The 24,454-nt window shown below is 57.7% G+C and overlaps 9 protein-coding genes across 9 annotated transcripts; 5 read left to right on the plus strand and 4 right to left on the minus strand.

Annotated features, from left to right (window-relative positions):
• Positions 1–26: 26 nt before the first annotated feature.
• L226DRAFT_131941 (uncharacterized protein) lies at positions 27–2,319 on the minus strand. The gene is made up of 7 exons (XM_067672270.1): positions 1,832–2,319; positions 1,753–1,774; positions 1,554–1,698; positions 1,101–1,500; positions 699–1,043; positions 582–636; positions 27–511 (listed from the first exon to the last, which is right to left on the minus strand). The coding sequence occupies exons 1-7, from the start codon at positions 2,279–2,281 to the stop codon at positions 243–245; spliced, it is 1,686 nt and encodes a 561-aa protein (XP_067541778.1). The 5' UTR covers positions 2,282–2,319; the 3' UTR covers positions 27–242.
• A 179-nt stretch (positions 2,320–2,498) lies between these two features.
• Positions 2,499–7,381, minus strand: L226DRAFT_499308 (N1221-domain-containing protein). The gene is made up of 20 exons (XM_067677710.1): positions 7,301–7,381; positions 7,169–7,237; positions 6,983–7,112; positions 6,811–6,933; positions 6,620–6,758; positions 6,046–6,203; positions 5,899–5,987; positions 5,723–5,837; positions 5,103–5,668; positions 4,863–5,036; positions 4,664–4,796; positions 4,482–4,607; positions 4,279–4,408; positions 3,906–4,167; positions 3,730–3,835; positions 3,561–3,661; positions 3,470–3,506; positions 2,938–3,389; positions 2,653–2,876; positions 2,499–2,594 (listed from the first exon to the last, which is right to left on the minus strand). Exons 1-20 carry the CDS (start codon positions 7,301–7,303, stop codon positions 2,588–2,590), a joined length of 3,144 nt encoding a protein of 1,047 aa, XP_067541779.1. The 5' UTR covers positions 7,304–7,381; the 3' UTR covers positions 2,499–2,587.
• Positions 7,382–8,043: 662 nt separating this feature from the next.
• On the plus strand, positions 8,044–10,544 carry L226DRAFT_542401 (uncharacterized protein; the record flags this gene model as incomplete). Its single annotated transcript, XM_067682123.1, has 3 exons — positions 8,044–9,092; positions 9,146–9,469; positions 9,521–10,544. The coding sequence occupies 3 exons, from the start codon at positions 8,044–8,046 to the stop codon at positions 10,542–10,544; spliced, it is 2,397 nt and encodes a 798-aa protein (XP_067541780.1).
• A 227-nt stretch (positions 10,545–10,771) lies between these two features.
• On the plus strand, positions 10,772–11,745 carry L226DRAFT_132037 (uncharacterized protein). The gene is made up of 2 exons (XM_067672271.1): positions 10,772–11,647; positions 11,714–11,745. The coding sequence occupies exon 1, from the start codon at positions 10,998–11,000 to the stop codon at positions 11,454–11,456; it is 459 nt and encodes a 152-aa protein (XP_067541781.1). The 5' UTR covers positions 10,772–10,997; the 3' UTR covers positions 11,457–11,647; positions 11,714–11,745.
• A 304-nt stretch (positions 11,746–12,049) lies between these two features.
• L226DRAFT_566003 (uncharacterized protein) lies at positions 12,050–14,150 on the plus strand (the record flags this gene model as incomplete). The annotated part of the gene is made up of 7 exons (XM_067683852.1): positions 12,050–12,493; positions 12,560–12,581; positions 12,648–12,786; positions 12,839–13,235; positions 13,297–13,701; positions 13,751–13,805; positions 13,873–14,150. 7 exons carry the CDS (start codon positions 12,050–12,052, stop codon positions 14,148–14,150), a joined length of 1,740 nt encoding a protein of 579 aa, XP_067541782.1.
• A 341-nt stretch (positions 14,151–14,491) lies between these two features.
• Positions 14,492–16,517, plus strand: L226DRAFT_566004 (uncharacterized protein; the record flags this gene model as incomplete). Its single annotated transcript, XM_067683853.1, has 7 exons — positions 14,492–14,911; positions 14,969–14,990; positions 15,054–15,192; positions 15,241–15,628; positions 15,677–16,078; positions 16,133–16,187; positions 16,249–16,517. 7 exons carry the CDS (start codon positions 14,492–14,494, stop codon positions 16,515–16,517), a joined length of 1,695 nt encoding a protein of 564 aa, XP_067541783.1.
• L226DRAFT_477588 (diphthamide synthesis protein) lies at positions 16,489–18,546 on the minus strand. Its single transcript, XM_067676756.1, has 4 exons — positions 18,172–18,546; positions 17,994–18,115; positions 17,374–17,929; positions 16,489–17,322 (listed from the first exon to the last, which is right to left on the minus strand). The coding sequence occupies exons 1-4, from the start codon at positions 18,489–18,491 to the stop codon at positions 16,722–16,724; spliced, it is 1,599 nt and encodes a 532-aa protein (XP_067541784.1). The 5' UTR covers positions 18,492–18,546; the 3' UTR covers positions 16,489–16,721.
• Positions 18,547–18,713: 167 nt separating this feature from the next.
• L226DRAFT_529632 (RNA-binding domain-containing protein) lies at positions 18,714–19,877 on the plus strand. The gene is made up of 2 exons (XM_067679659.1): positions 18,714–18,969; positions 19,024–19,877. The coding sequence occupies exons 1-2, from the start codon at positions 18,765–18,767 to the stop codon at positions 19,686–19,688; spliced, it is 870 nt and encodes a 289-aa protein (XP_067541785.1). The 5' UTR covers positions 18,714–18,764; the 3' UTR covers positions 19,689–19,877.
• L226DRAFT_477589 (multidrug efflux transporter AcrB transmembrane domain-containing protein) lies at positions 19,738–24,446 on the minus strand. Its single transcript, XM_067676757.1, has 7 exons — positions 24,217–24,446; positions 21,652–24,162; positions 21,374–21,596; positions 20,281–21,320; positions 20,152–20,226; positions 19,938–20,101; positions 19,738–19,872 (listed from the first exon to the last, which is right to left on the minus strand). Exons 1-7 carry the CDS (start codon positions 24,340–24,342, stop codon positions 19,833–19,835), a joined length of 4,179 nt encoding a protein of 1,392 aa, XP_067541786.1. The 5' UTR covers positions 24,343–24,446; the 3' UTR covers positions 19,738–19,832.
• Positions 24,447–24,454: the final 8 nt, after the last annotated feature.

Here is a 24,454-nt window from a genome sequence, read left to right on the forward strand (position 1 = left end):
CTTCGATCTTGATCGAGGGCGAATTTGCTCCCACGACCATGACGACACTGCGATATGTACTACCCTCCGCTGACACGCTTCAGGTTAGGTAGCGGAAACTAGCGATATTGTGGTGTGTGCATGATCTAATAGTAGGGTATACGTCCAAACAGCACATGCATGTACAGCGCCGCGCCGGATACATAATAAGCAAGACCGTGAACGTGAACGCCGTGGTTGAGACATCCAACATATTCCGATGGTTAGTCCGAAGTCAAGTCGATATATTCAGGCTCTTCACGTTTGATTCGTTTTGGGATCGGAGGTGGATCACGTTCCCCCGGTCTCGTCTCCGAGGCAGAGCGTTTCTGCGAAGTACTTGAAGGTCCCACTGCCAAATTGTGCGAGTGCACGGCGGCAGCTTGCGAGTGTGGCACAGAACGGCCCTCGATCGGCTGGCTGGGAGGTGCGGGCGGCTTCTGTTCCTCCCCCGAGTGGGGCTGTGAATACTCTCGCGCATACTGCTCGATCACTGTTGCATGTGAACATAATGTTGAGGGCGCAGACTTGGGTCGGAGACCTGCAGACAAATGAACACTTACCCTTCTTGCGCTTGAAATATATATTCATCCATGCACTCAATGACCTCTGTGTGTTCTGTAGAAACAAGCCAGATGGGTGAGGCCGTCCCCGATGATAAAGACATGAATAGGACATACATGTCTTGCAAATTCCTCCCAGCACGCGGACTGCGACGGGTAGCTTTTCCATACGGCGTGCTTCTCTACCATGTATCTCGCCATGGCGCGGAGGTCGTCATCAGTGACCTTGAGCCGCACGATGTGCTTTCGCTGGTCTTTGCCTTCGCCATTGAGAAGTCGGCCTGTAGACGGGTCCTCGGTCTCTTCCACATCGCCTTGATCATCATCGCCCTCCTCATCCTCTGAGGACTCATCCTGTGCAGCCGCCAACTCTCTGTTCCGGGCCTCGATCAGGATGCGGTCCGGCAATTCGGGATGGTCGTCCCAGTGTCTTTTCCATGCCTCTGCGTCACGATAAGGAGTCTAGGGCATGAGGCAGTCATCAGAGTCACGAAATATTGCGATTGCGAAGCATCCCACCTCTTCAGCCAGTTCATCATATAGGTCAGACCTGGTAGGAACGGAACCTTCATGTTGCAAGCGCCACCTAAGGTAATGAATGAAGAACACTTTGTCATCGTCACTGAACCGCACACTCCCTGGATCCTTAGGAGGCGCCTTAGGCTTCGAGTTGACGGACAAAGGTGGGATATGCGTGCCGGCGTGGTAGTCGGCTATTGGATCGCCTCTCTTTGAGCGTACCGCCGACGGCGAAGATGCCACTTCAGGCTCTCGGTTTATCGGTACCGCATGGCGTCGGGGCGGAGACGCCTTGTGTAAAGTGCGTCGGCTAGGCTGAGAAGGTGGTAGTTTGGGTGACTTAGCTCTCCCACGCGGAACAGTAGGCGGGGCATGACGCGACGGAGACGATCTGTCATTCCTGCACAGCGCGTCAGTGATTACAAAGTGAAGATGGCAGGTACCCGGACTCACCTGGTGGACACAGAGGACGGGCCTGCTTGAGTACGAGAAGTGGAAGCGCGTCGGTGAACCTCATCATGTGGCGCAGATGGGCGCACGTCACGATACACCTTCGGATACAGCTTCTCCAGATGGTCCAGGAAGTAGTTCTTCCATCCTGCGCATTAGGGTGAGTCCAGTGACCCAGACAAGGCTATGCAGTCCCCGTCACCTGTCTCGGTATGGTCATTGACCTGCGACGTCGGTCAGTGTCTGAACGACACGCGACATATTCCAAAGGTATTACTGACGTTATGTAGCTTCTCCAGGGCTTGACGGGGTGTCAGGCCACTAGCATTGGCTTTCCTCAACGCTTCAACGAGGATCTTCTCGTCGTCTGGCTTAGACCCAACTGGGGAAGCATTCTTGTCCTGTAGGAGTGGCTGCACAGCCGCCACTATCGCTGTGGCAATCTCGTCCACCGACGGAGGTTGAGGCGCGGCTGCAGCAGGTGGCCGTTGTTGTGGTACCATGGGTTGACCCATCAGCTGCTGCATGTATTGGGCTCCTCCGGGCATAGCAAAATTCGCCTGCGGCTGCCATCCTGGCCACGGCAGAACAGGTTGTTGCTGGAACTGTGGGAAGGTTTGCATAGGCGCCGCACCACCCTGCTGTGCTTGCAGTTGTGGTTGCAGGTAGCCCATCAACGCGTTCATGACGCCATTCTGAGGTGGTAGCTGACCCTGGTGGTTCTGGTTCATAGCAATGTCGCCAGAAGACACCTGAGGGCTGCGCCGTGGTGGAAGTTCCTTGTTATGAACCAACTAATCCCAACTTATGATCGCAACAAAGCAAGTGGCCTTCCCACGATCTCGTCAACACGGTCACGTGATAGACGCCCAGAGTTGGCTATCCTCGTGGAGAGGCGAATCACTCGGGGGTCATTCCGACGCCAGATGTGAGTACACTGTACTGTTACAGCTCAAACGCAGCGATTATATAAGAGAACCAGACATTCTATATAATGTACAGCAGAGGTATCCATTTCTCATAATAGTCATGAAACATCATACGCTACAACGGCGTTGTCAGCACCAATCTCATGCACTCTGAACGAGCAGAAGAAACTTACCCATACGCATACTCAACTTCATCCACACCGCCTCCTGACTGGAACGGCCCAGAAAGCTCCTTCGGCATCGGCCCGAGCTCCTCCTCGTCCTCATTGTCGTCGATCGCCGTGCCCTCGTCAAGCTCGAACGGCAGCACAGGCCGGAGGCTCCCAGAGCCGGAACTCGACCGCCGGCCATGTGCAGGGGACTTCGTGAGCGCAGCCATAGTTTTGGGGCTCATGTGCTGTTCGGGCCCGCTCAGCACCGGAGGTGACTGTGGGAAGCGCAGAGCGGAGAGCACTCACCTCCCAGTTGTTGACGTTCTCATCGGGCATGTCGCGTGCCTCCTTGCCGGACTCGAGCCGCGTGTCGTCGTTGAGCTCCATCGAGACGATGCTCTCGCTGTCGCTGATGCTGTCCGCGATGTCGTGCACGAGCTCCGGCAGGCGCGCCCATGCGGACGAACCCTGAGAACTCGTGTCCGAGTGCTCGTCGGACCACCGCAAGTACTCTTCGTACTCCTCCTCGAACGCGATATCCTCGGTGACGTAGGGGAGGAAGATCGACTGCTCCGTCGTCTGCGCGCGCAGGGGCGGGAAGACGTCCGCGTCGACCGTGTTCGGGGTCTGCACGGGCCGCAGCATGCCTGAGAGCTCCGGGCCGGGGTGCAAGCCTTCGAGCGAGTGCGACATGCTCGCGGCTCGGCGGTGTGCGGTTGATTGGTGCGTCGTCTGCACTCCGTAGCGCTTGCTGTTGTCTGCGGATTGCCAGTCAGACCTGTCATGAGCGAGTATCGCGGCTGGAGAGCAGACAGATGTGGTAGTGGAATGTACGTACAGAACTTCACCAGGTGGCGTAACGCTTGCTCTTGCGCCTACACATGAGGTAAGCTCAGGACCTTCGGTGACAACTCCAAACCACGACTGACCTGCGCCTCGTACACGTCGTCGACTTCGATGCCTGTCAGCCATTCATCCCGGAGGTCGGGCCTGCAGTTGAGATAGATAGCCGTGATGACCTGCATGTTGGCTGGACGCGCAAAGGCAAAACTTAGATGGGGGTTGCCGACGGCAAGTGGGGCAACAGGCACGACGTACACTGCCGCCATTTCCGCCCACAGAACGGGACTTGGCTCTTGATCAACTTGAGGACATGCAGCTGCAGCATGGGGTGCTGCACCTTCAGCATCCGCTTCAACACCGCCTGCCCATCCGGTTAGCCATCCGATGACCACCAACACAGCGTCCTTGGTATAGCGGAAGGGGGCACTTACAGAGCTCTTGTACTGCACAAGCATGCGGATCCGATGCGACCGGTGCTTGGACAGCTTCTGCATGATCTTCGCAAAATTGATCGTAGAGAAGAAGTTGCGCCACGAGAAGTCGGTCAACAGGTCGACCTCCTCATCATGTTTCTGCCCGTTCGGGAGGACGGTCGTCCGGATGATGGTCTGGCGCGATGCGCGCTGCATTTGCGCCTGAGTGCCGCTGTGCTCGGACTTCCGCGCGAAATGTGTTTGGCAGTACCGGAAGAAGCTACAGAACAGGAAATAGGTATCGCACGGATCAGGGAGTAACGCGGGGGTGATGTCGGTGAAAGAACGTTGAGTTATCACTGATCAGCATCGCCAACGTGCGTGCACTTACTTGGTCTCTGGAGAATCCGCCTTGTTCACGATCGCAGTGGATACTTCCTGGAGGCCAAAGATCTTCAAGATGAGAAGCAGACAATTCGTATCCAACAGCAGCTGTCCAAGGTGGTGGAACTTCATCACGTCTGTGGTCGTGTTGCGCCCGTAATCAGAACTTAGAACACCGGAGGCTAGTCGCCGTATCTCTGGACGACTCACGGGACATCTTGAACCACTTCAAGGTCAGGAGGAGGATGGCCGATACCGCCTTGGAGGTAATCTCGCGATGCCGCGTCACATCTGTCTCGTCAAGCGTCGCAGGCTTCGGGGGCGCCTGGTCAAGCGCTGCGCATCGTCAGTCATCCAAATCGCTCACACAAGACATGACCACGCATACTCACGCGACGCCACTCCTGGCGGGAAGCCAACACCAGCACCAGCGGGAGGAGGCCCGCCATTTACAGTCGAGGCGGTTGCCAGGAGCAACTTGAGCAAAACAAGCACCCACCCGGACAACACTGGCAGGACGGCGCCCTGGATGAACAAGTCAGCATGAACGAGGCACGGAACCAGACCACGTTCAGGGTGGAGCGTACGTACATAGATCTGTTCGACTCGTTTCAGGCGCATGAGGTCTTCGCGGCGTTCCATCGCGCGGCGCTTCTCGCCTGTCGTCTCGCCCTCTGCGATGGCCCTCTCCGCCTCCGCGATCTTCGCGTCGAGCAGTGCTACATCGGGCAGCCTCTCCCCAGCCTCCTCGTCCTGTGACGGCGACTGCGGCGTGCATCTCATCAGCATCTCCATTCCACATCATGTGAGAGCAGAACACATTAGACTCACTATGGGGGCGACTTTGGGCTCGCCGGGACGTTCGGCGCCACGGAGGTACTCCAGACCGCTCTCGACGGTCATGCACTCTTCGCGGGTCTTCCACATCTGCCACAGGGACAGACTGACGTACATGTGCTTCGCATACAATCTGTCTGCCTCGTCGATTGCGAAGGGGACGAGGCGCGAGTCATTGTAGCCCACGCGGCTCCGCGAGAAGGGGAAGAGGAATGGGCGGTTCTGGTCCGTCTGGAACTGCTGCTTCTTGGGCTTGGGGGACGGTGGTGGCGAGGGCGCTGGGGTGGCCGGCTGGGGGATAGAGCGGAAGGAAGATCCAGGCTGCGAGGGGTTGTATGGGTGCGGCATGCCGCTGTGCGATTGGTCCTGCTGTGACTCGCCACCATCGTGCTCGTAGTGGTGCCGAACGGGGATAGGTGAATATGCTTGTGAGAGCTTCGCGGTGGTCACGGGTGTTGAGGCCTGCACATGAACGGGTTTGGGATTGAACGTCGGATACTTGACAGAAATTTCCTGTCGGAAAAGCTCCAGGTCTACTGGAGACGCCTTGATAGGGACCGCTGAAGGACTCGTCAGGACTGGGAGGATCGATGACGTACAAGAAGGGAACGCACCTTCTTCTGGAACAGGAGAAAGCTCCGCAAGCTCCCGCGTGAGTTTCTTCACGGAGGCTAGTTCACGGATCCCCCCACAGCACGTCAGGATCGTCTTCCAAAGGACTAGCAGGAGCTAATGACGCGGGCCATGAGACGCATCCGATAACATCACGGGTCCTGAGAAGGACTCTTACTTTCTTCACAGGGTACCCCTTGGCGCTTTTGTCCCGCAAGCCAGCCACAACATTGAATAGATAGACGGGGAGCGGTGGGTCGAGGCTCACTAATCCAAGGACAGAGGGGATCAGCGTCGTATCCCGTCGGCAGACGGCATTGCTCACTCAGCTCATCGGCGAAGTCGTCGTGTCCCTTGAAGACCTCGACCATGTGATATAGCATCCCTAGATACACTGATAGCTCCGTAGTCACTTCCTCCATGAAGTCCGCCTTCTCTTGAGGGGAGATGTTGAAGTGCGCAGCATCCGTATCCGACAGGCTACTACGGCGGGAATTAGTACTGCGTGATGGGACGTTTGAAACATAGGGGATATAACATAGGTTGGAGAGCTTGTCAACAATGACAGCTCAGCTCGCCCGAAGGCTGAGCAAGTGGGTCAGCGAAGTCTCAACTACGCGATCACGTCACGTCCATGCATTACAACCAGTACTCCGGCGCACCGCTCATAGCCGCGAAACGCGGCAAGCGATCCGGCAGCATGTGCATGAACATCTCAGCAAGGCATCAGGTCAGCGCAGTCTCGCGCGAGAGAGACGAGTCATACATTCTCGCCAGGGCAAAGTATGGTGCCGTAGACTTCACCTACACGGGTTGGTGCGACTCTTCACACGGGTGACAATCTCACTTTGTGCCCTGACCCACCATTGACCGACCAAAGAAGACAAAGAATGACTCACCAAAGGAGGTCATGCTTTGAGCTAGCGATCTTGATAGCCTCAATGATGTTGGTCAGGCCGTTTGCGGCTCTGACGACCTTGCAGTTCTCAATTATCCAATGCAGTTGATCCTCCGGGGACGTTGTTTCGGCAAAGGTACCTGGAGGCGCGGTGAGGCGATGGCACGATGTGGGGGAGACATCAGAGGTAACCTTGAAGGACGTAAAACAGGCGGCGGGCGTTCGTGAACCGGATCTCAGCGTCGCGATGCTCCAAACTCTCGAGGAGGACCTCTACGTGCGCCTTGCGCTGTGCGAAGGAGCTGGATGTCCATTCTGCGACGCGTCAGAGGATACCCACAGCTGTGTGAGGAGGGACACGGACCTCCGGGAAAGGAGCCCTCCCATGCCTTGAGATTCTCTGCGACCTGGGGCATCTCGACGTATGAATAGAACTCTTCAATCTCGTTGAGTACATGGTCCTCGTCGTCGTATCGGAAGTCGTAGAAGGATTGCTACTTGTTCGCATGCGTCAAACGCGGACAGGGTCAGGGACCTGGGAAGCGCGGACCTTTGGTTTCGGGGCAGAGCCGACCATGGCCTTGAGCTGGCCGAGGGTGATGGAGTCGAGGCCGACTTGCTGGGGAGGCGGGTCGTCAACATCTGTCTGTGCAGAGAAGAAGGAGGACAGCTGGGGCAATACCATGTTGGGCGTGGTGGCTGGGGGAAGGAGGAGCTGGGATCGCGCGTCGGACGCGTCGTGGGCGGCGGCGTTTAGCGGACGCGCGCAGACGGCTGCGGGGCGAGCAAGGTTTGGAACGCGGGGGCACGCTGGCCGCAGTGGTTATGGAAGACACGAGTCAAGCACGGCAGCGGGCACTGGCAGTGTGTCTCCGTCTGAGCCTGAGCCAAGGGTGACCCGGGCGTATGTAAGAAAGCATGCCGAGAAGGGAAGGAGGCGCTGACGTAAGCGGGTGGGGGCGCAGAAAGAGGCGGCGGTTGTTTTGTGCTCAAGCCACGACGACATTGGCCCCCCCCAGGATCGACCCCCTCCTCGTCGGTCCATCGTCCCCAGTTCCTCCTTCTTTCTCGCGACTGACGACTGCGACGGCGTCGACTCAGGAGAGGGCGTTCTAACCCACCAGCGATATCTTCACCGCTCGGGTCTCTAGGGTGCTACGGCCGCCGCCAGTGCCAGATCTCCCCTCTCTCCGTCGAGCATCCAAAAAGGCACGCCTTCGCTGCGCGTTTGCCACTCGCCCCATCCACAGACATCGTCTCTCGGTCTTCCCCTTCCTCTGTCTCCTTTTACGACTTACTTTACGACCGGCCTCAAGCCCCTTCAATCCACGCCGCAGCCCCCCCGGCCCCAACGTCATAGCTTCTGCCCACCCTCCCCGGTCGAGCAGTCGTCTGTGACCCTCTCCGACCTCTTTTCCCCTGCCGATGCCCGTTCCCGTTCCCGTCTACACCAAGCAACCCGCCCACCCCGTAATCAAGATCAATCATCCCTCTCAGCCTGATAGCAAATCTTCCCTCTTCCAGCACCTGACCCACTCCTTGCCTCTCCCGCCTCAGGGGCCTCCGCCATCCTTTGCGACGAGGGAGGAGTGGATCAGTTCCCTCCCCTCTTGGAGGAGGAACAAGCCCCGCCGCATCTGGGAGGACGACTCCGCCTCCACGGACCGCACCTACCAGGGTTTTAACGAAGGGTTGACCGCCGCGGAAGACGCTCCGGTTATTAAAGGACAGCTTGCGCAAGCTCGCATTCCGCCCGTCCGTGCTACCCACGTCGACCCCCAGTCCTACGTCGACATGTATCTCCCCCAGGAGGAGTTGGATGATGAAATGTGTGCGTACCCCGCTGCCATGCGCGACTGGCAGAGTGAGGATGGTACCTATGTGGCGGATCTCTCCCCCACCGAGCAGAAGCACTACGAGCGCATGGCTGAGGACAGTCCCACCGACTCCGACGTCGCCATGGGCTACCCCGCTTTCACCCGACCCATCACTCGGTCCTACTCCGCCCCCGACGCCACTCAAGTGTACGCTTCTTACGAGAAGGGCGCATTTAGTCCAGTGCTCGAGGATTACTCTCCCCAAGTCCCCGATGATTTGTCTCCTGAGCCGGCCGCAGGTGCGGAGCCCGGTTCTAGCCCCGTGGGACCAGCGACTCCCTTCGCCGAGTTCGTCGACAATGCCTTTGCTGAGGCGCAGTTTGCCCCGGCGATGCAGCGCAGCAGGGACGTCGAGGTGTCTCAAGCGCCGCCTGTGTACGCTACTCACGACGGATACCATGGCTCCTGCTACCAGTGCCAGACCTACCAAGTCGAGCAGCCCGTTCAACAAGCGCCGGTTGCCGATTCCGTGGTGACGCCCGTCGCAACCGCCGCATACAAGAAGTTGGCGGCCCCTCTGTCCGAATGGATGGTCAACTTTGTTTGGAAGGTCTGCACTACAGGCAAATGCCTCTCGCCCGAGTATGCGCAGCCCTCGTAAGTGTCCCGCAATAATCCACACTTTTGCCTTCACTGACATCCGATTTCAGGGCGTTCGCCAAGCATTATCCAAGCTCGCCTCCGAGCCACCTTGTGGCGTCCACTCACTCCATGCTGCTGTCCACTCTCCTGCAGCCGTCGGCGATTTTCCTTGCCCTGTGGTACATCGTTCGCCTGCCGGTATTCTTCAGTCCTGTCAGTCTCGGGCCCGAGCATGCCAAGGAAATGCGCTTCCGCGCTGAGCTCCTAGGCGAACCGCACCTCGGCACGGATAGGGAGATCATCGAGGCCTATGCCCCTTTCCGCCTGATTCTGCTTGGCTGCATGCTGGCGAACAAGTGGTTGGACGATCACACTTTCTCCAACAAGACTTGGTATGTTATCTCTTTCGAATTATCGAGTTGCCGTACTTATCTGTCCTGCAGGCACACCATCTCCAACGTCCCCATTCGCTCGCTGAATCGCTTGGAGTCTCTCGCTCTCGACATCTTCCAGTACGACCTTAACATCAGCCCCCAGCAGTGGGCAGGATGGCTCTCCGAGGTTATGGCCTATCACCAGGGCCTGTCGTCGCCGATGTTCCCACAGCCTATCTCTCGCCCTTCCAGCAGCCCGCAAGTCATCGTGCGACAGGCCATTGAGACGCTTATCAATGCTCGTCCCGTCGAGTGTGGCTGCGAGGGCACCGACGCCCAAACCTGCACCGTCCCGCCTCAACCGGTCTTCGTTGGGCTCGAGGAGCGCAGCAAGGAGAAAGTCGAGTATGTCGAGACTTCCGCGGACGACGTTCTGGAAATTGACTTGGATGAAGATGGCCCGTTGAGGGAGGAGTACTTGCCGAGGAGGCGCGTCAGCTCGCGCGTCTACAACTTCAACGCGGAGCCGTATGCGAAGGCTCCTGAACACACTCTCCCGCCGCCTGCGAAGTGGAGCCCTGCTGCAGACGAACCTATTGTCCGTGGTCAGCTTCGTGGCCACGGTCAGTACGTTGCGCCGCAACCAGTCTCCCACTTGTCAATGGCACCTCCCCCACCCCCGCCGCCATACCAGCCTGCTGGGATGGATATGCATCGCACTTCCTGGCCGGTGGGTGGGTATATGCCCAGGCAGGAGGCTATCCAACGTCCTCCCGTGTTCGTCCCTCCTCCGGTGTATCAAGCTCCCGTCCCTGGTTTCGAGTACGGGTATGCAATGACTGGCGGTCATCATGGGCACGCACGGTCGCATTCCCTCTCATACAGCCAGGCAATCGCTGAACAGGTTCCTGGACGCGTGCGCTCATACTCGCAGTCGCAGTTCGACCATCCGTACAGCGACGTGCGTGGCACCGAGGCTCAGTATGCTGCCCCGCCTCCCGTTGCCTCGCACTGGGTTGGTTACGATCGCATCGGGTTTCCCACCTCCTACGACCGCCCTTATGGGCTCCACCGACCCTCGCTGAAGGCGTGAGGTTGTACAACACGCGTCTAGAATCGCAACGGAGATTTAGATAGTTGCACCCGACTCCCGTTCCCGGTACCTTCCACGCATTCATTATAATAATCCGCCTCCGCCGGTCCCCTGGTGTATCACCTCCCCCCACTCCGAGCTGCTCTGCGCAAGCGCAGGGTCGCTCATCCGCCGCTCTCTATCGCGCGCCAGTTCCCCGCATATCCGGCCACGGCTTTTCTCGACGTCTCTCGCACATCACATTGTTTCTATCCGGGCTTTCCACCATCCACGACATATCCATCCTGTCTCGAAGGACTGCCCTATTTGACTCTCTCACTGGCTACTGCTGAAGATCATCATGCACTTCGTATCTATTCTCGCCACTATCGGCACACGAACGGGTCCAGCGGACGCTATGCGCCCCTGCCTGCTTCGCGCCGGGGAGCCCCTGTCACCACTGTTCATGACCCCATGCGCCGCATATCAGCATTCCCGCACGTTGGACGGTTCTGCTTGCCCTCGCTGTTTGATAACGCCGCTCCACTATCTGGTCTCTCTCGTGTACAGAACACCTACCCGTACATTCACGCTTCGCTACCCCTAATGTTGTTTCACGTCGCTCTCCTCACCCTCTCGTCTACCCTTTTCTGGTTCTTCACATCCACGTTTGTTCTGCTGCATTGTTCGGTCTCACCCATCCCACAAACGCACAAAAAACATACGGAAAATCCAGAAAACCCCATACATCATCCATCGCGTATTCCCCACCCCAATCACCCGTGTTCTCGTCGTTTTCGCCCTTTCCTGCCTCCTCCTCCTACTTCGTGTACGTGTACTCTCGTTTTCACGCACGTTGTTTCCGTACGCCCGCATACGACGAAGCCACCTTGCTCTTCCTCCCTTCTACCCCGCGTCTCCTTCCCCCATTAGCATGCTTCGTCCCGTAGGTAGCTTATGTGACACCGACTCGCTCGTCCGTGTCTCCGACATTCGCAGGTGGACCTGCTTGCTTGTATATGTCGTCAATTGGAGACCGTTATGCTGTGAGTGAGCTCGACGATTGTGTGCATGAGTGAGGGGGATTGAAGGCCCCCGGCAGTGTTTCTGACATTCTGGAAGAGGTAAATGAATGTCACTCTGCAACTTCTCTGCTGTCGCCCGAGGCCCTTGACTTACTTACTGTACAGTACAGTTGATCGATGTCACCCCCCACATCGCGCCAGGGCGTTTATTCCACAGATCCGAAACGCGCGTTACGCGTCGACGCGTATCGACGCGTTGAAGTTCCGTTCGTGACATTCCGCAACCACGTTCCCCTCACCTCCGCTGCTAGAATATTGGGCTGATGTACGTAATGACTGCACAACTAGACCCAGCTAAATGATTTTCCTCTATCGGCATTGATCTTCTCCCATCCGCACCCTGTGCCACTGGTCGACGTGAACTCGGACGCGCGGTGTTGTTCTTTAAACCAGGACAACCACACACACCCGCGACCAGCTGGGCAGCACTATCACGGCAGCATGAATATGGTCCCCGTCCCCGCTTATCTCATGGGCACGCTCATGAACGCAGCGCTGCAAGGGCAGGCCCCTCAGCAAGCTGGGCCTGCAGCGCCGATGCAGGCGTACCAGTCGCAAATGCAGCTGCCAGCTGGGTTCCCCGGGCCTGTCTTCAACTTGCCAGGCCAGCCCGCGCAGCCTGGCATGGCGGGAGGCCAGCAGCAACAGCAGTGGCAAGTGGTGACTCAACAGCAGGCTACCGGCCAGCTTCCACAGGTAGCGGCGCCACAGCAGGTTTGGATGGACAACCTCGTGGCGGCGGTCGCCGCGGCGATGCAGGAGCGAGCCTCGTCTGGACCTCCGGTTGGGTCGCATCCCAGAGATGAGCAGACCCTTGTCGACGCGTTGAAGAAGGGCCGGACAGATGGGCTGAACGCGCGTCAGTCGTTGGAGAAGCTGCACAAGGTGAGGGCACGAAAATTTCGTTACTCGGTAGGATCAAGGGGAATGCCTGACTGAGCTTGTTGATAGGTGAACGGTCATACGGAAATGGGTGGGCTGGTCTGTATGCACTTCACGTTCTCCTTTGTACTGACGCGCGTTTGCCATGTCGGTGTAGATTGGAAGAATTATTTCTTGGACCACCTCGAACGCCTGCAGCCCATTATATACGGCAGACGTATCGAGGCTCCACCTCATACTGCATCTCGTCGCGAGCCCCCGTCTTCCTCCACGCACGACCACGCGCCCCGGTCTCTGTGAGTGGATCTGCATGTGATGCTTGGTCCATCTGCTGACAAGAGGATACAGTCCGAAGCCGTCCAGCTCGGCCTCTGCAAGAGGCAAAGCTCGTGTCGTATCTCATCGCAGCGCAAGCAGCGACTCGTCGCGTTCACCCTCGCCTCAGTCTGCTCGCTCCTCCAAGGCTGGGCCTTCTCGCAAGCTGCCTGCGTCGACTTCCGGCAGCGCACACTCGAAGGCAAGCAAGGTCGTCTCCGAGCATGCCGGCGTGCAAGTTCCACTCCTGCCTCCGCACGTCAAGCCTGAACCTCCCAGGAAACCGGCTGTGCCCGAAAGCGGGAGGATGGGGAAGTTCACGAACGAAGAGAAGATTTTCTTCATCCAGTTCTTGCGGTGGCGCCTCGAGCGAGTCAAGGATGGAGCTATCCCGGACCAGCTCAAGCTGTGTTACGCTCTTCATCGGGAGGTGCGTTGGCATGATAGGATGCTGGTGTCGATGATTGTTGATGGGTGGCGGCGTGGTGTAGGCACCCCACCGGTCTGTCGATTCCTGGAAGACCCATTGGAATACTTTCCCTCAGCTCCCTGGAAGCATTCTTGCGGAGGCCGAGAGTCGTCTTGCGGACCGTGCTCCCACACGTGGGAAAGCAGGCAAGTCTGCCCTTTCTGCCTCGGACGAGGAAGGGGAAGAAGACAACACGGATGAGGAGGCGGAGGATGAGGCAGGAGATGCGTCTGGCGATGCAAATATCAAGGACGCCGCACCCTCACACCCCCCGAAAAGAAAGCGGAGGATGCAATCTATACCGCAAAGAATCACTGAGGAAGATTTTCGCGAAATGGCGAGGTATAAGCTGGAGCGACTACATGAGTGGGATGAATTCCCGAGCCAGAAGGCGCAATGGGAAGACTTCACCTCTCAGGCAAGTTACGTCCTCTTCTATGGCTCGCCTCACGGGCACTCACGCACGATGATTGTAGAACAAAAAACGGTCACATGCAGCATGGATGCTCATTGTTACATATCGCGGGGACGGTTCGTGTCCAGCCCTTCGATCAAATCCATCGCATTCGTTGACTGGATCCTGCCCCTTGCCCCTCAGAGCTCGACGCGGTGGTGGAGGAGCTTCGGAAGGAGCAAGAAGTAGAGAAGCCAGAATCTCCTGAGCCTGAGCCTGCCCATGCAGCACCTCCACTGACTGATGCCGCCTCTTCCTCGACGTCCAGACGCACCAGCTCCGCCAACGCAGAGAAGGCGCCGAGTGTTCTGCAAAAGCGCGACACTGACTCGAGGCTGGCCATTCGCAGCGGGTCTCCAGTATCCAAACGCATCAAGCAAGAGCCGGTGGAGTGCATCTCATTACTGTCAGACTCGGATTAGGAGTCACCCTCTGCACCACTGAGTCCGCTGCAATCTGCGACTTTCTTCTTGCGATGATTGTGTTGCTACATACTTGCATATCCTTTATGCATCTCGTGGCCAGAATGGGCATAGGCGCTTACTAGAGAAGATCCATCGATGCCACGACGCGTCCACGAGCGTCGAAGATGGCCATGGAGTTCTTGCCTCAGTTGCTGTCATCTCCGCTGCCAGAAACCTTTGTACTCGCATATATAATGACTGCCTATAATCCAGACAAACCTCGAGCCCCTTCCGCGTTCCTCCATCCTCGCACCGTCGCCTGCGCTAGTACTTGCTGATCACTATCACTAGCTGCAACGATGAACCCAGTCCCTGTTCCGCCTCATCTCATGGGGACGCTGATGAGCTTCGTACAGTCACAGGCTCCTTCGCAAGGGCAAACTCAGCAAGTTGGTCCTGGTGTCACGTCGATGCAAATGTATCCGCAAATGCCATTGCCCTTCTTCAACTGGTCGGGCTGGTCGCCAACGCAGCTCGGTATGACAGGAGTTCAGCAATCAAGTTGGCCAGGGATGCCTCAACCACAAGCCATGGGTCAGCTACAGCACGTAGCGTTGCAGCAGGCGTCAACAAACAACTTGACGGGGGCGGTGCAAGGACCACCTTCGTCTGGACGAGTCGGGTCACATCCGAGCGATGAAAAGGTCCTGATCGACGCATTGAAGAAAGGACGGGCTGGCGGCTTGAACCCTTGTCGAGCTCTGGAAAAGTTGCACAAGGTGTGTGAAGCCCAAGCATCGAGTGGGATTCTTGAAGCTGACCCACCCTGCTCATAGGTGAACGGCCACACGGAAATGGGTGAGCCCCCCTGTGCACTTTTCAAGTGCGTACTCATGACTATATGCGCTCGTCTCTGTGCAGAATGGAAGAACTACTTCTTGGAACACCTCGAGCGCTTCTACCCTACGACAAACGAGCGCCGTGTGGAGTCTTCGCGCCAGCACGTCTCGATCCACGCGCACTCGTCGTCTGGTGTGCAGGAGAGTGTGTCGCGTCTGCAGTAAGTGGATCGCACTTGTCATTCGTTCTGCTCGCTAATGACGTGTAGTTCGACGCCGTCTGGCTCGACTTCCACTAGTGGCAAAGCCCGGGACACATCCAGTCGCAGGGCGAGGACGCCTGATCATCTGCCACGTTCGCCCCTCAAGACTTCGTTGTCCCGCAGGCCTCCCACGTCAACTTCCAGTAACGCTGCATGCCATGGGCCGAGTCTGAGCGAGCTCATCTCCCAGCACGCTGGGATGAAAGCCCCTTTGTTGCCCCCGAGCGTGAAGCCCAAGCCTCCTCAAAAGCCCGCTACGACACAAGAGTCAGGCAGGATCGGGAAGTTCACCAACGAGGAAAAGATCTTCTTCATCCAATTCTTGCGCTGGAGACTTGAACGGGATGGGCCTACTCCGGACAAATTCAAGCTATGTCGTGCTCTCAGTCGAGAGGTGCGTTGATGTAATATCTACGCCCACGAAAGCTGACGGATCGCGCAGGCACCCCACCGTTCTGCAGATGCGTGGAGGAGACACTGGGAGACTGATCCTCAGCTCGCAGAGGCCATGCTCCGAGTCGCGGGAGCCAGACATCGCGCTGCAGCCGGTACATTCGCCCAAAACCAATCAGGAGAGCACGCGGCCCTTGACTACTGTGACGATGAAGGAGAAGAAGAATATGAGGGAGAGGAGGACGACACGGAAGAAGAAGGCTCAGACGCATATGTGCCTGCCGACGACTCTGAGGTAGAGTCGCGCCCTCGGAAGAAAGTGGTGCGACCGACTTGTCTGAAGGTGACTGAGGACGACATACGGGACCTGGCAAGGTACAAGCTTGAACGGCGGGACGGATGGGACGAAACCATGACAAACAGGGCGCGCTGGGGCGACTTTACCTCCAAGGTAAGCCATGACTTCCTCTCAACGTACCTGAGAAACTTAACTTGAACACACTAGAATACGAAGAGGTCGTTTTGGGCCTGGGTGCAGGTCGTGGCCAGTCGTGCAAAGGGTCAGTATTCGGTTATTCGCATTAGTCTGTGATTTCACTAACCGACCTCCGCGCTCTTCAGAAATCGACCAAGCAATGGAGGAGCTGTTGGTGGAACAGGAAGTGGAACGTCAAGACTTTGCCGAGCCTGCACATGCTTCACCCCGTCCGCCCGATACCGCCTCGTCCTCGTCGTCCATGCGCACCGACTCCGTGAACGCAGTTGACGGCGCGACGGGCGTACCGCAGAAGCGTGACGCCGATTCGAGGCTGGCGGTACGCAGTGGCTCCCCGGCTTCCAAGCGTGTCAAGCAAGAGCCAGTCGTCTCAGTGATCTGCTTGGACGATTAACCGGCTCTGCCTGTTGTCGGATCGAAACCCGTGTGTCGCCGCCTTCCGCATACAGAACTGTGTTCGTGTTTGCACTATGTAGTGTCCAATGAGCCAGCCCTACTAAATACAGCTCGCGCTTGCGTGGTCCCCTGAAGCTGTGCTTACTCGTATAGTTTGTGAGACAGAGTAGAAAGTACAACGCAACGCTTGATACGAGGTGATTCAATACATGGCTTTCGCTCTCGCCACCGCCCATGGACTTCCCGCAGAATAGAAGTCCATTGGATACACCCCACCCTTCTTGGCCCGCTCCCTCGCATCCTCCTGTCCATCCGCCATCCACCCAGCCGCCTTGCCCACCGCAACCGCAGTCTCATACGGGCTCAACAGCGGTCGCTCGAACGCGTACCCCCAGTCGATTGACAGCCGCGGACACGACGTCTGCACGAAGGCGGCTATGTGCGGGTTGAACAACGCGAGCTTCGCGGGCGAGAGCTCGGAGAGGAGGATCGGCATGTACGGGATAGGTGAGGAAGCCTGCGCGAGCTGCTGCGTGATCGCGCGGAGCTGCTTGAAGCTGCCTTGGCGTCCGAGCGTGCCGAGAATGACGCCCCACATGGGAGGCTCGGGCAGAGGTGCAGAAGGGGAGGAGGTGATGCTGCGACGCGCGGTTTGGACGGCTTGGTCGCGGACGGTGCGCATCTCGACGTGATCGTACCGTTCTCGAGTGAACTTTTTGGAGTAGGGGTCGTAGCGGAAGGCGGGGACAGTTGGGTTCGCGATCATGATGGATTCGAGGTGGAAACGTCCGTCTCCGAGGTAGCTGATACGAATGTCAGTCTTGGGCCTTCTAGCAGACGAGGGCTGTACGTACAGGAGTGCATCGACATCGTTGAGCTGTGGAGCCGTGCATCCAAGGATCTCTCCTGGAGACAAGGGCTTTGACCTTGGTATCGAGACGTCGTACTTCCCGGTCCACAGGCGAGGCTTGCCGACAGCCTGACTGTAGTCTGCCGAGGTATCTGTCGGGCCCTCGATCAAGCCCGCAGGCATCAGAGGCACCTCCGCGTTGGTGGATTCGACCGACAACTCATCCTTGAGGTTGGAAAGTGCCGAGACGAACTGAATGGTGGAGACCAATGCCAAGCGAGTAAGCTCGTGTGATGGAGAGGATTGAGGGTGTTGGGTAGAGTGATCGGACTCGTCGTGTTCGTCCGGGGAAGGGCCCTCTATTCGAAGATGGCCTCCGCCACTTAGGAGCTGGCCAGCGGGTATCTGGGCGCGCTCTTCTTCTGAGTCCAGGAGTGACTCGTAGAAGCGTTGTCGATCGTTCGGGAAGTTGAGGCGGATGGTTTGTACGAGGTGCGAAGAGTCAATTGCGATCTCCACGAAGACGTACAGCGTTTTGATGGTGGTCTGGTCAATGGGCACTTGCGGACGCCAAAGGGATGTCAGGCATAGTCATATATAACTTGGGTCGGACGTGTTACGTACCGAGACAACTATGCCCATAGTGTACAAGCATGTCGCACCCAAGAGCAACGGCCGTGTAGTCGTCGATACAGCATGCCCCGTATGTGACATCACCCATGATCACGGTGAGTGCATTTGTGAACCTTCACATATAGATGTTAGATAAGCGAGTTTGTTTGCACAGAAACAACATGCGCACCGTTCGATAATGTCAGCGATCGTGCAGGCGAACATCTGGAGCCCCTCCGGCATCTGCAGCGCGACCATCTTGGCTTGATTCTTGCGAACATGATGTATTGTCTTGTGTATTTCGAATGAATAGTTGGACGGTAGCTGCTTTATCGCCGCGTTTAACTGAGCATCGTTCAAGATGTCCTGTGGGATCTGGTTTGCAACGACAGGATGATGTCCGGGCTTGGATGGTTTTGCAGTCTTGCTCCCAACAAACCTCTTTCTCGGCTTCGTCGCGTTCTTCTCTGTGTTCGCATGAGGGGTAGATGGACCCGCAGCATCTGACATGGTGGAAGATGGAGAAGTAGTGAATTGCAGAGACCCCAGCCTCGAATGACTGCAGAGCTCGAAGGCGACTCGATCGGTCAGACAAATCTCAGATTAGCCTTCCACCAATCGGGCGCTAGATCTGCGTCACACGGCTAGCCTGTGACTCCCTGTGACCGTAGTAGGACGTGACGCCGCGTTGACGTCCAAGGTCTCTCAGTCTGTTTCTCCGCGTCCTCTGTCCTGCACTCCCGTGTCCTCCATTAGTTGCCTTCCTTCGCCATTGCACCCGACATGTCTACTCGCGGCCGCTCTCGCTCGCCACATCCGCTCAGGGACGAGGATGTCGACATGGACAACGGCTCCCCGCCCGCAAACTCAAATGCGAAAGTGGTCGTCGTAACGAACCTCACCCGCAATGTCATGGAGTCCCATCTCCAAACCATCTTCGGCTTCTACGGAGATATCGTCAAAATTGACCTACCACTCTACGGCAAATGTGAGTACCCGAAGCCACGTCCTGATACCCTTCTCTTACCCCGCATCGTCCCAGCGGGCCAGAACAGAGGCAAGGCTGCCCTGGAGTACACAAGTCCCTCCTCCGCCCAAAAAGCCGTCTCCCACATGGACGGCGGCCAGCTCGATGGCAACGTCGTCAAGGTTGAACTCTCAGAGCTCCCCGTGCGCTCCCGTTCCCGCTCTCGCTCTCGATCCCCCCGTCCTCCCCCACGCCCGTCACGCTACGGCCGCGCCAAGTCCTTCTCCCGCACTCCGTCCCGCTCGCGCTCTCCCCCACCCCGCGGCGCACGTCGTGGAGGTTTCGGCCGCTTCGACGACTACCGCCGCCCGCCACCAGGTGGCCGCAGGTTCCCGCCCCGCGACTCGTACCGCGACCGCCGCTACTCCCGCGAGCGCACTCGGTCTCGGTCGCCTCCTCGACGTGGCGGAGACCGTCTTGGGCCAAGGAGGAGGTCTCCAAGCTACGAGCGTGGTGGCACAGGTTACCGCGGTCGCTCCCGCAGCTACTCTGTCGCATCCAGCCGGTCGCGTACCCGCTCGCTCACGCCTCGGTCTCGTTCACGTTCTCGCTCGCGCTCCTACTACTCATCTTCTGCATATTCTCGCAGCAGGAGCCGTTCTCGGTCGCCTAGCCGCGGCAGGAGAAGTTACAGTCGCGACGATATCCGAGACAGCAGGTCGAGGTCTCCCCGGGACTGAGTTTGCCTCATTGTCTGTCGATGTGTATGTTTCATTCTGCTTTGTTCTTAGGTAGCTGCTCTAAATCTTGTTATGTCATGTAAACAATCGTCCCGGTATATCCATGCGCTATGCTAAATGTACAAATTATCTAGTAAGATAAGGTCAGTCGCTCATGGCAGAGTCGTCATCGGCCAAGAAAGGCCTGTAAGTAAGGGGGTGGGGCATTTGATCAGACATGGTCTTGGGCTGGCAAGTAGGCGTACTCACGTGTACTCGTAATCGTTGCGGATGGCATGGGACATCCACTCTTCATCGGCTTCTTGCTGAGGGAAACCAGATCCACCAGCCAAGCTGAGAACAACGGGCAAAAGTACCAGTCCGTGTAGTGCACCGGATATGATGAGGGTAATCCACATGCGGAAGTAGTAGATCTGCAAGACATGTTAGTATGGAACGGTGCTTCCGCTGTCGGACTACGTACCTCAAGGAATTTCGAGCGGGTCAGCGCGAGCACACACATACCGATGAGCTTGGTGAATGTGATGCCAGAAAGCACCTGTAGCAAGAGTCAGCCGTCCAGTCCTTCGCTCGTAGTACCAGCGGCACTCACGGAAGGCCCAACATCCACCAAAGCGATCCACATCCGCTCGTCGCGCTCCTTCTGTCCCGCAGGGTGGTCCACGGGCAAGCCCGAGCCAGCGCTCATGAACGCCCTGGCGACATGTGCACAGAACTCGACCGCAATGCCCAACGAGATCACCAGGTTAACCAAGCTGATCGCGTTGAGGTCAATGCCCCATACGCCCATGACACCCATGACAGTCACGACGGTCAGCGCGACAACGCTTGTGACGATCGTACCCGTGCGCCACGACCCGAGGAGGAGCGCAGTCACGAGTAAAACGGCCGCAAGCCCCAGCCCGAGGATCTGCTCCGTGATCGGCACAATGTGCGCGAACTGGTCGAAGAAGACGTAGTGCAGCGAGTACGGGAACACCTGGGCACCCGTAGCTGCCGCGAGGTCGTCCGCGACTCGGTGTGCGGCGGCGAAGGAGTTGATGAAGTCCGCCTGCGACTTGAGGGGTGTGTGGAACGTGCGGAAGTGCGAGGCGACGACGTCGATGCGGTCCGATGAGAGCGCGAGCGCGTCGCCGAACGACGCCCTGCCGGCGATCGGGCAGTCCTCGTCCGTCGGGGAGATGAGCCACTGGCGGAGATACATCATGAACTCATCGCCCTCGGGCAGGCCCTCCAAGGTGATGTTCCATGCCGGATCGTGGTCCTTGTAGCAGACGTGGCAACGCCGCGGGGACTCGCCTGAGCCGCAGAACGTGGACGGGTCGTTGTTGCGTACGCGACAACATTTGTCCTTGTTGGGGTCAAGCCAGTTAAAGAAGTCGTCAATCCAGGAAGCAGCGGGTTGCGAGATGAAGGAGACTTCCGGCCTTCCACGTTCGAGCTCAAGGCTACTCGCGACGGAGAAGGGCGCACAAGTGGTGAAGCGGCCGCAGAGCTCCTGTTGTCCGTGGCGGTGCGTAACGTCAACATCATGAACCACGAAGTAGACTGGAGGACCGATGTCCAAATAGGCGTCAACGTTGTCGAAGTAGGGGATTAGGTAGGATTCCGAGGGGAAGGCCAGCCGTTGGTCTGCATGCAGGGTTATAAAAACTCTCCCCTCCTCAACGTCAAACTGAACTCACCGAAGCCAAGTTTGATGTGCTGGATGGAGATGACCGAAGCTACAAGCATACCGCCGAATGTCAGGAGCACCACGCCCTTGACCAGGGGCTTGAGCAAGAGCGGCGCATAGTACTTCCTGATGACTCGTGCAAGGAAGCTAAGACCGCTACCAGTAGGAGGGGCCTCCAACAGCGCGATCCGGGGTGGCAGTCTGACGCAGGGGAAACAGTCGACGCGGTGGGACTGCAAAGAAAGCTACTTCAGAATGGATTTGTTGATGCGCTCTGCAATGACTCACCTCGACGCGCTTCAAATCCACAACCAACGCGCTGACGAACACGGTCATCTGCAGCAGTGCATTCAAGAACACACTACCAGCCGCATACAGTGCGAAGTTGCGAACAGCCGGCATTGGCACCAGCGCACCCAGCGCGAACGCCACAGTCTCCGTGACTGTGCTCAACAAGATCGAAGGGCCCATCTTCGCAAGCGTCCTAGCCACGCGCTCCTCAGCCGCGAGGTACTGGGGTGTGGACTGCGCCTCGAGCGACTCGTCACGCTCGTGGTCGTACTGGGACTCAAGCCCAGACCGAGTACGCGACTGAGTAGGACTCATCGGGGTGTCCGAGTATGCCCACGTGGGCGTGATGGATGAGCTCGCGTTTGGCCCGTGCAGGAGGTTCTGCCTGTCGAGCTCATGCACGAGGATGAAGACGTTGTCGACTCCGACAGCGAGCACAAGGAAAGGGATCACCTCTGCGATGATGAGAGTGACCTTGACGCCAAGCGCGGAGAAGAGGCCGACGGAGGACGAGACGGATAGGATGACTAGTGCGATACCGAACAAGCCAAGAGTGAACTTAGACCCGACGAACAGTCCGCGTGGGAGACGGGGAAATATGGTGGGGGCGAGGCGGGAGTCCAGCGAGAGTGTGGAAGAGCCAGAAGGCTGGGAGAAGAACTTGGGCAAGTTCGTTGCCCATTGCACAAGGCAGGTCCATAGACCATCTTCTTCGCGCGTTCCGGAGCCATTGCCGAGAGTGAGCGCGATGTAGAAAAACATCGCTACGTATGACAGGACGACGATCTTAATGTCTGTGTTCGTGCTCTTGTTTATCTCTTCCTCGAGCGAGACGCCAGTCGACCAGGCGATCTCAAGGCCTGCCTCCTGCGGGGCTCTCTGGCTAAGATCTTCGAGGTAGTTGCGCAAGGTATACTCCCAATCCATTGCCTTCGCCTGCTCCGCGGGGTCGAGGGAGTCCGGTACGACGTAGGTAATAACCATAGCCTTCGCATCCAGGAACTGCTTCGCGCCATCTTCATCCTCGGGTACGGAGCCAAGCACCATTTGTGGCGCAAGTGGCTGCTGGAAATCAGGAAGACAGTTGACCGGCTGCCTCGCGCAGCTGACCAGTCGTGACGCCCATGTATCCGGGTCGTAGGAGTAGAGGTCGTTCCCAAACCATGCCATGACGGACTGCACCACACAGTAACCATCAGGTCCCGCTGGCTTGAGACATACATCTGACAGAGTGTATCCCTTTGGTGACGACAACTCTCGGATGTCTACCTCGACATCTGCCCAGTACTGGAGATGATCCCACGACAGGACGGGTTCCTTGTCGCTTGGGGATGATCCGTTAGCTGACGTGACGAAGACCTGCTCCACGCGGTAGAATGGTCCAAAATGTTCGTCGAAGAACTCCTTCTGCACTTTGCTCTCCGAGTCGGGAGCAACCCATAAACGTACGGGGTCAGTCTCAATCTCGAAGTTCCTCCATCCGAGGTTCAGAAGGCCGATGAGGGTGAACACGAGGGCGAAGTTGAGCCAGGGGTATGTAGATGCGAATAGACCGAGCTTGTAGAACGCACGACGAAGCACGTTGTTCAATCTGTAATGACGAGGTTGCACGGTCTCAATAGGGTCAAGGAGCGATGCTCCGCGACCGAGACGGCGCGACTCGGACTGCGTCGCTGTAGAGTCCTCCCCATCTGCGTATGCAAGAGAGGATGCACCAACGAGTCCGCGCGTATGCGACCGAGGAGAGACCAAATGCTGCGAATCCGCATCCGTAGCCAGAGCTAGGCGTTCGTACGATTTCTCTCGTCGTCTGCGGAGGGTCACTTGGAGACCGTACCCAAGGATGAAGGAGAGGACGGCCAGGCCGTATGCGAGTAGGAGAATGAAGGTGAGGCACGACACGAGACCGACATGACATGTTGGCTCGGCATTAGGTGGGGGTATCTCAGGGAGTGCTTGACAGACCTGCTCGCAGTCTATACAGGTACACTTGCTGCCCAAGTCGTTGTCGTAGCAGTTGCGGGCGGTAACGTTCAATGGAGACATCTCGGAGGGTATGGAGGTGGGGAAATTGATCGTGAATGGACTTCCCATATCCTTCTCCTCGCCCATAAACTCGAGGAACTCGTGGTAGTTCTTCGCGCCACCGCCTAATAGGTCCATCGCGTAGCCGTTCGTCGCACCCATCTTGATGTCCTTGCAACTGTCGTAGAATCCTGTGCCGAACGAATCAGAGACGAGGAAGTCTACGCTTGCGACAGCGGTTTCGTCGGTGGACGATGTCTGCGTCGAGGTGACATTCACGAAGTTGCCCTGGTCGGGCGAGCAGGTGAAGGAACACCAGAACTTGCGGAAGTTGTTCCGGCAGGCGGGACATGAGGATATCAGATTCTCGGCCATGCCAAGGTTGTCTCTCAAAGTCTCCAGCTGGCCGGTTGTGCAGCAGGTAGGTCCGCGGGCGAATTCGTCACCGCAGAGAGTTGTGAGGAGCTCGCGGTCGACGTCATCCTGCCAGGCCTTGTTGGAATACGTTCATGTCGAGAGCAATATTAACAAGCTCACCTCCGATGGTGGACCGTCGTAAGGACATGGCAAGGGTTTCCCGAACATAACCTTGGGCCCACAGGATCCGCGCATGGCACAACGTCCCGCGTCCCGGATGCCGCTAGATGGCTGGAGGACCTCCATGGCGGTCACTTTGGGTTGACGGAATGCCGCCAAACCAAAAGATGCAGTCAAGCAGAGACTCAGAACCCGAGAGAGGAGGTCAGGAGGAGGTAGAGAGCAAGGCCCCGCTACT

This window comes from Lentinus tigrinus (assembly GCF_003813185.1).
Source record: "Lentinus tigrinus ALCF2SS1-7 unplaced genomic scaffold L226scaffold_2, whole genome shotgun sequence".
Classification (NCBI taxonomy): domain Eukaryota; kingdom Fungi; phylum Basidiomycota; class Agaricomycetes; order Polyporales; family Polyporaceae; genus Lentinus; species Lentinus tigrinus.

What these genes read in the sequence shown, in the direction of transcription:
- L226DRAFT_131941 (XM_067672270.1), bottom strand. Translation starts at nt 2,281, where the DNA reads ATGAACCAGAACCACCAGGGTCAGCTACCACCTCAGAATGGCGTCATG. An exon ending in CCCTGGAGAAGCTACATAAC is followed by an intron (nt 1,775 to 1,831) that starts GTCAGTAATACC and finishes CCGACGTCGCAG; the next exon opens with GTCAATGACCATACCGAGAC. An exon ending in GGGAGGAATTTGCAAGACAT is followed by an intron (nt 637 to 698) that starts GTATGTCCTATT and finishes TTGTTTCTACAG; the next exon opens with AACACACAGAGGTCATTGAG.
- L226DRAFT_499308 (XM_067677710.1), bottom strand. An exon ending in GCTCTGCCCCGAAACCAAAG is followed by an intron (nt 7,113 to 7,168) that starts GTCCGCGCTTCC and finishes GCGAACAAGTAG; the next exon opens with CAATCCTTCTACGACTTCCG. An exon ending in ACGACGTGTACGAGGCGCAG is followed by an intron (nt 3,507 to 3,560) that starts GTCAGTCGTGGT and finishes CCTCATGTGTAG; the next exon opens with GCGCAAGAGCAAGCGTTACG.
- L226DRAFT_132037 (XM_067672271.1), top strand. Translation starts at nt 10,998, where the DNA reads ATGCGCCGCATATCAGCATTCCCGCACGTTGGACGGTTCTGCTTGCCC.
- L226DRAFT_477588 (XM_067676756.1), bottom strand. Translation starts at nt 18,491, where the DNA reads ATGTCAGATGCTGCGGGTCCATCTACCCCTCATGCGAACACAGAGAAG. An exon ending in CTATGGGCATAGTTGTCTCG is followed by an intron (nt 17,930 to 17,993) that starts GTACGTAACACG and finishes GGCGTCCGCAAG; the next exon opens with TGCCCATTGACCAGACCACC. An exon ending in AACGATGTCGATGCACTCCT is followed by an intron (nt 17,323 to 17,373) that starts GTACGTACAGCC and finishes CATTCGTATCAG; the next exon opens with CTACCTCGGAGACGGACGTT.
- L226DRAFT_529632 (XM_067679659.1), top strand. Translation starts at nt 18,765, where the DNA reads ATGTCTACTCGCGGCCGCTCTCGCTCGCCACATCCGCTCAGGGACGAG. An exon ending in CCTACCACTCTACGGCAAAT is followed by an intron (nt 18,970 to 19,023) that starts GTGAGTACCCGA and finishes GCATCGTCCCAG; the next exon opens with CGGGCCAGAACAGAGGCAAG.
- L226DRAFT_477589 (XM_067676757.1), bottom strand. Translation starts at nt 24,342, where the DNA reads ATGGAGGTCCTCCAGCCATCTAGCGGCATCCGGGACGCGGGACGTTGT. An exon ending in ACGACGGTCCACCATCGGAG is followed by an intron (nt 24,163 to 24,216) that starts GTGAGCTTGTTA and finishes AAGGCCTGGCAG; the next exon opens with GATGACGTCGACCGCGAGCT. An exon ending in CGCAACGATTACGAGTACAC is followed by an intron (nt 19,873 to 19,937) that starts GTGAGTACGCCT and finishes CCTTACTTACAG; the next exon opens with GCCTTTCTTGGCCGATGACG.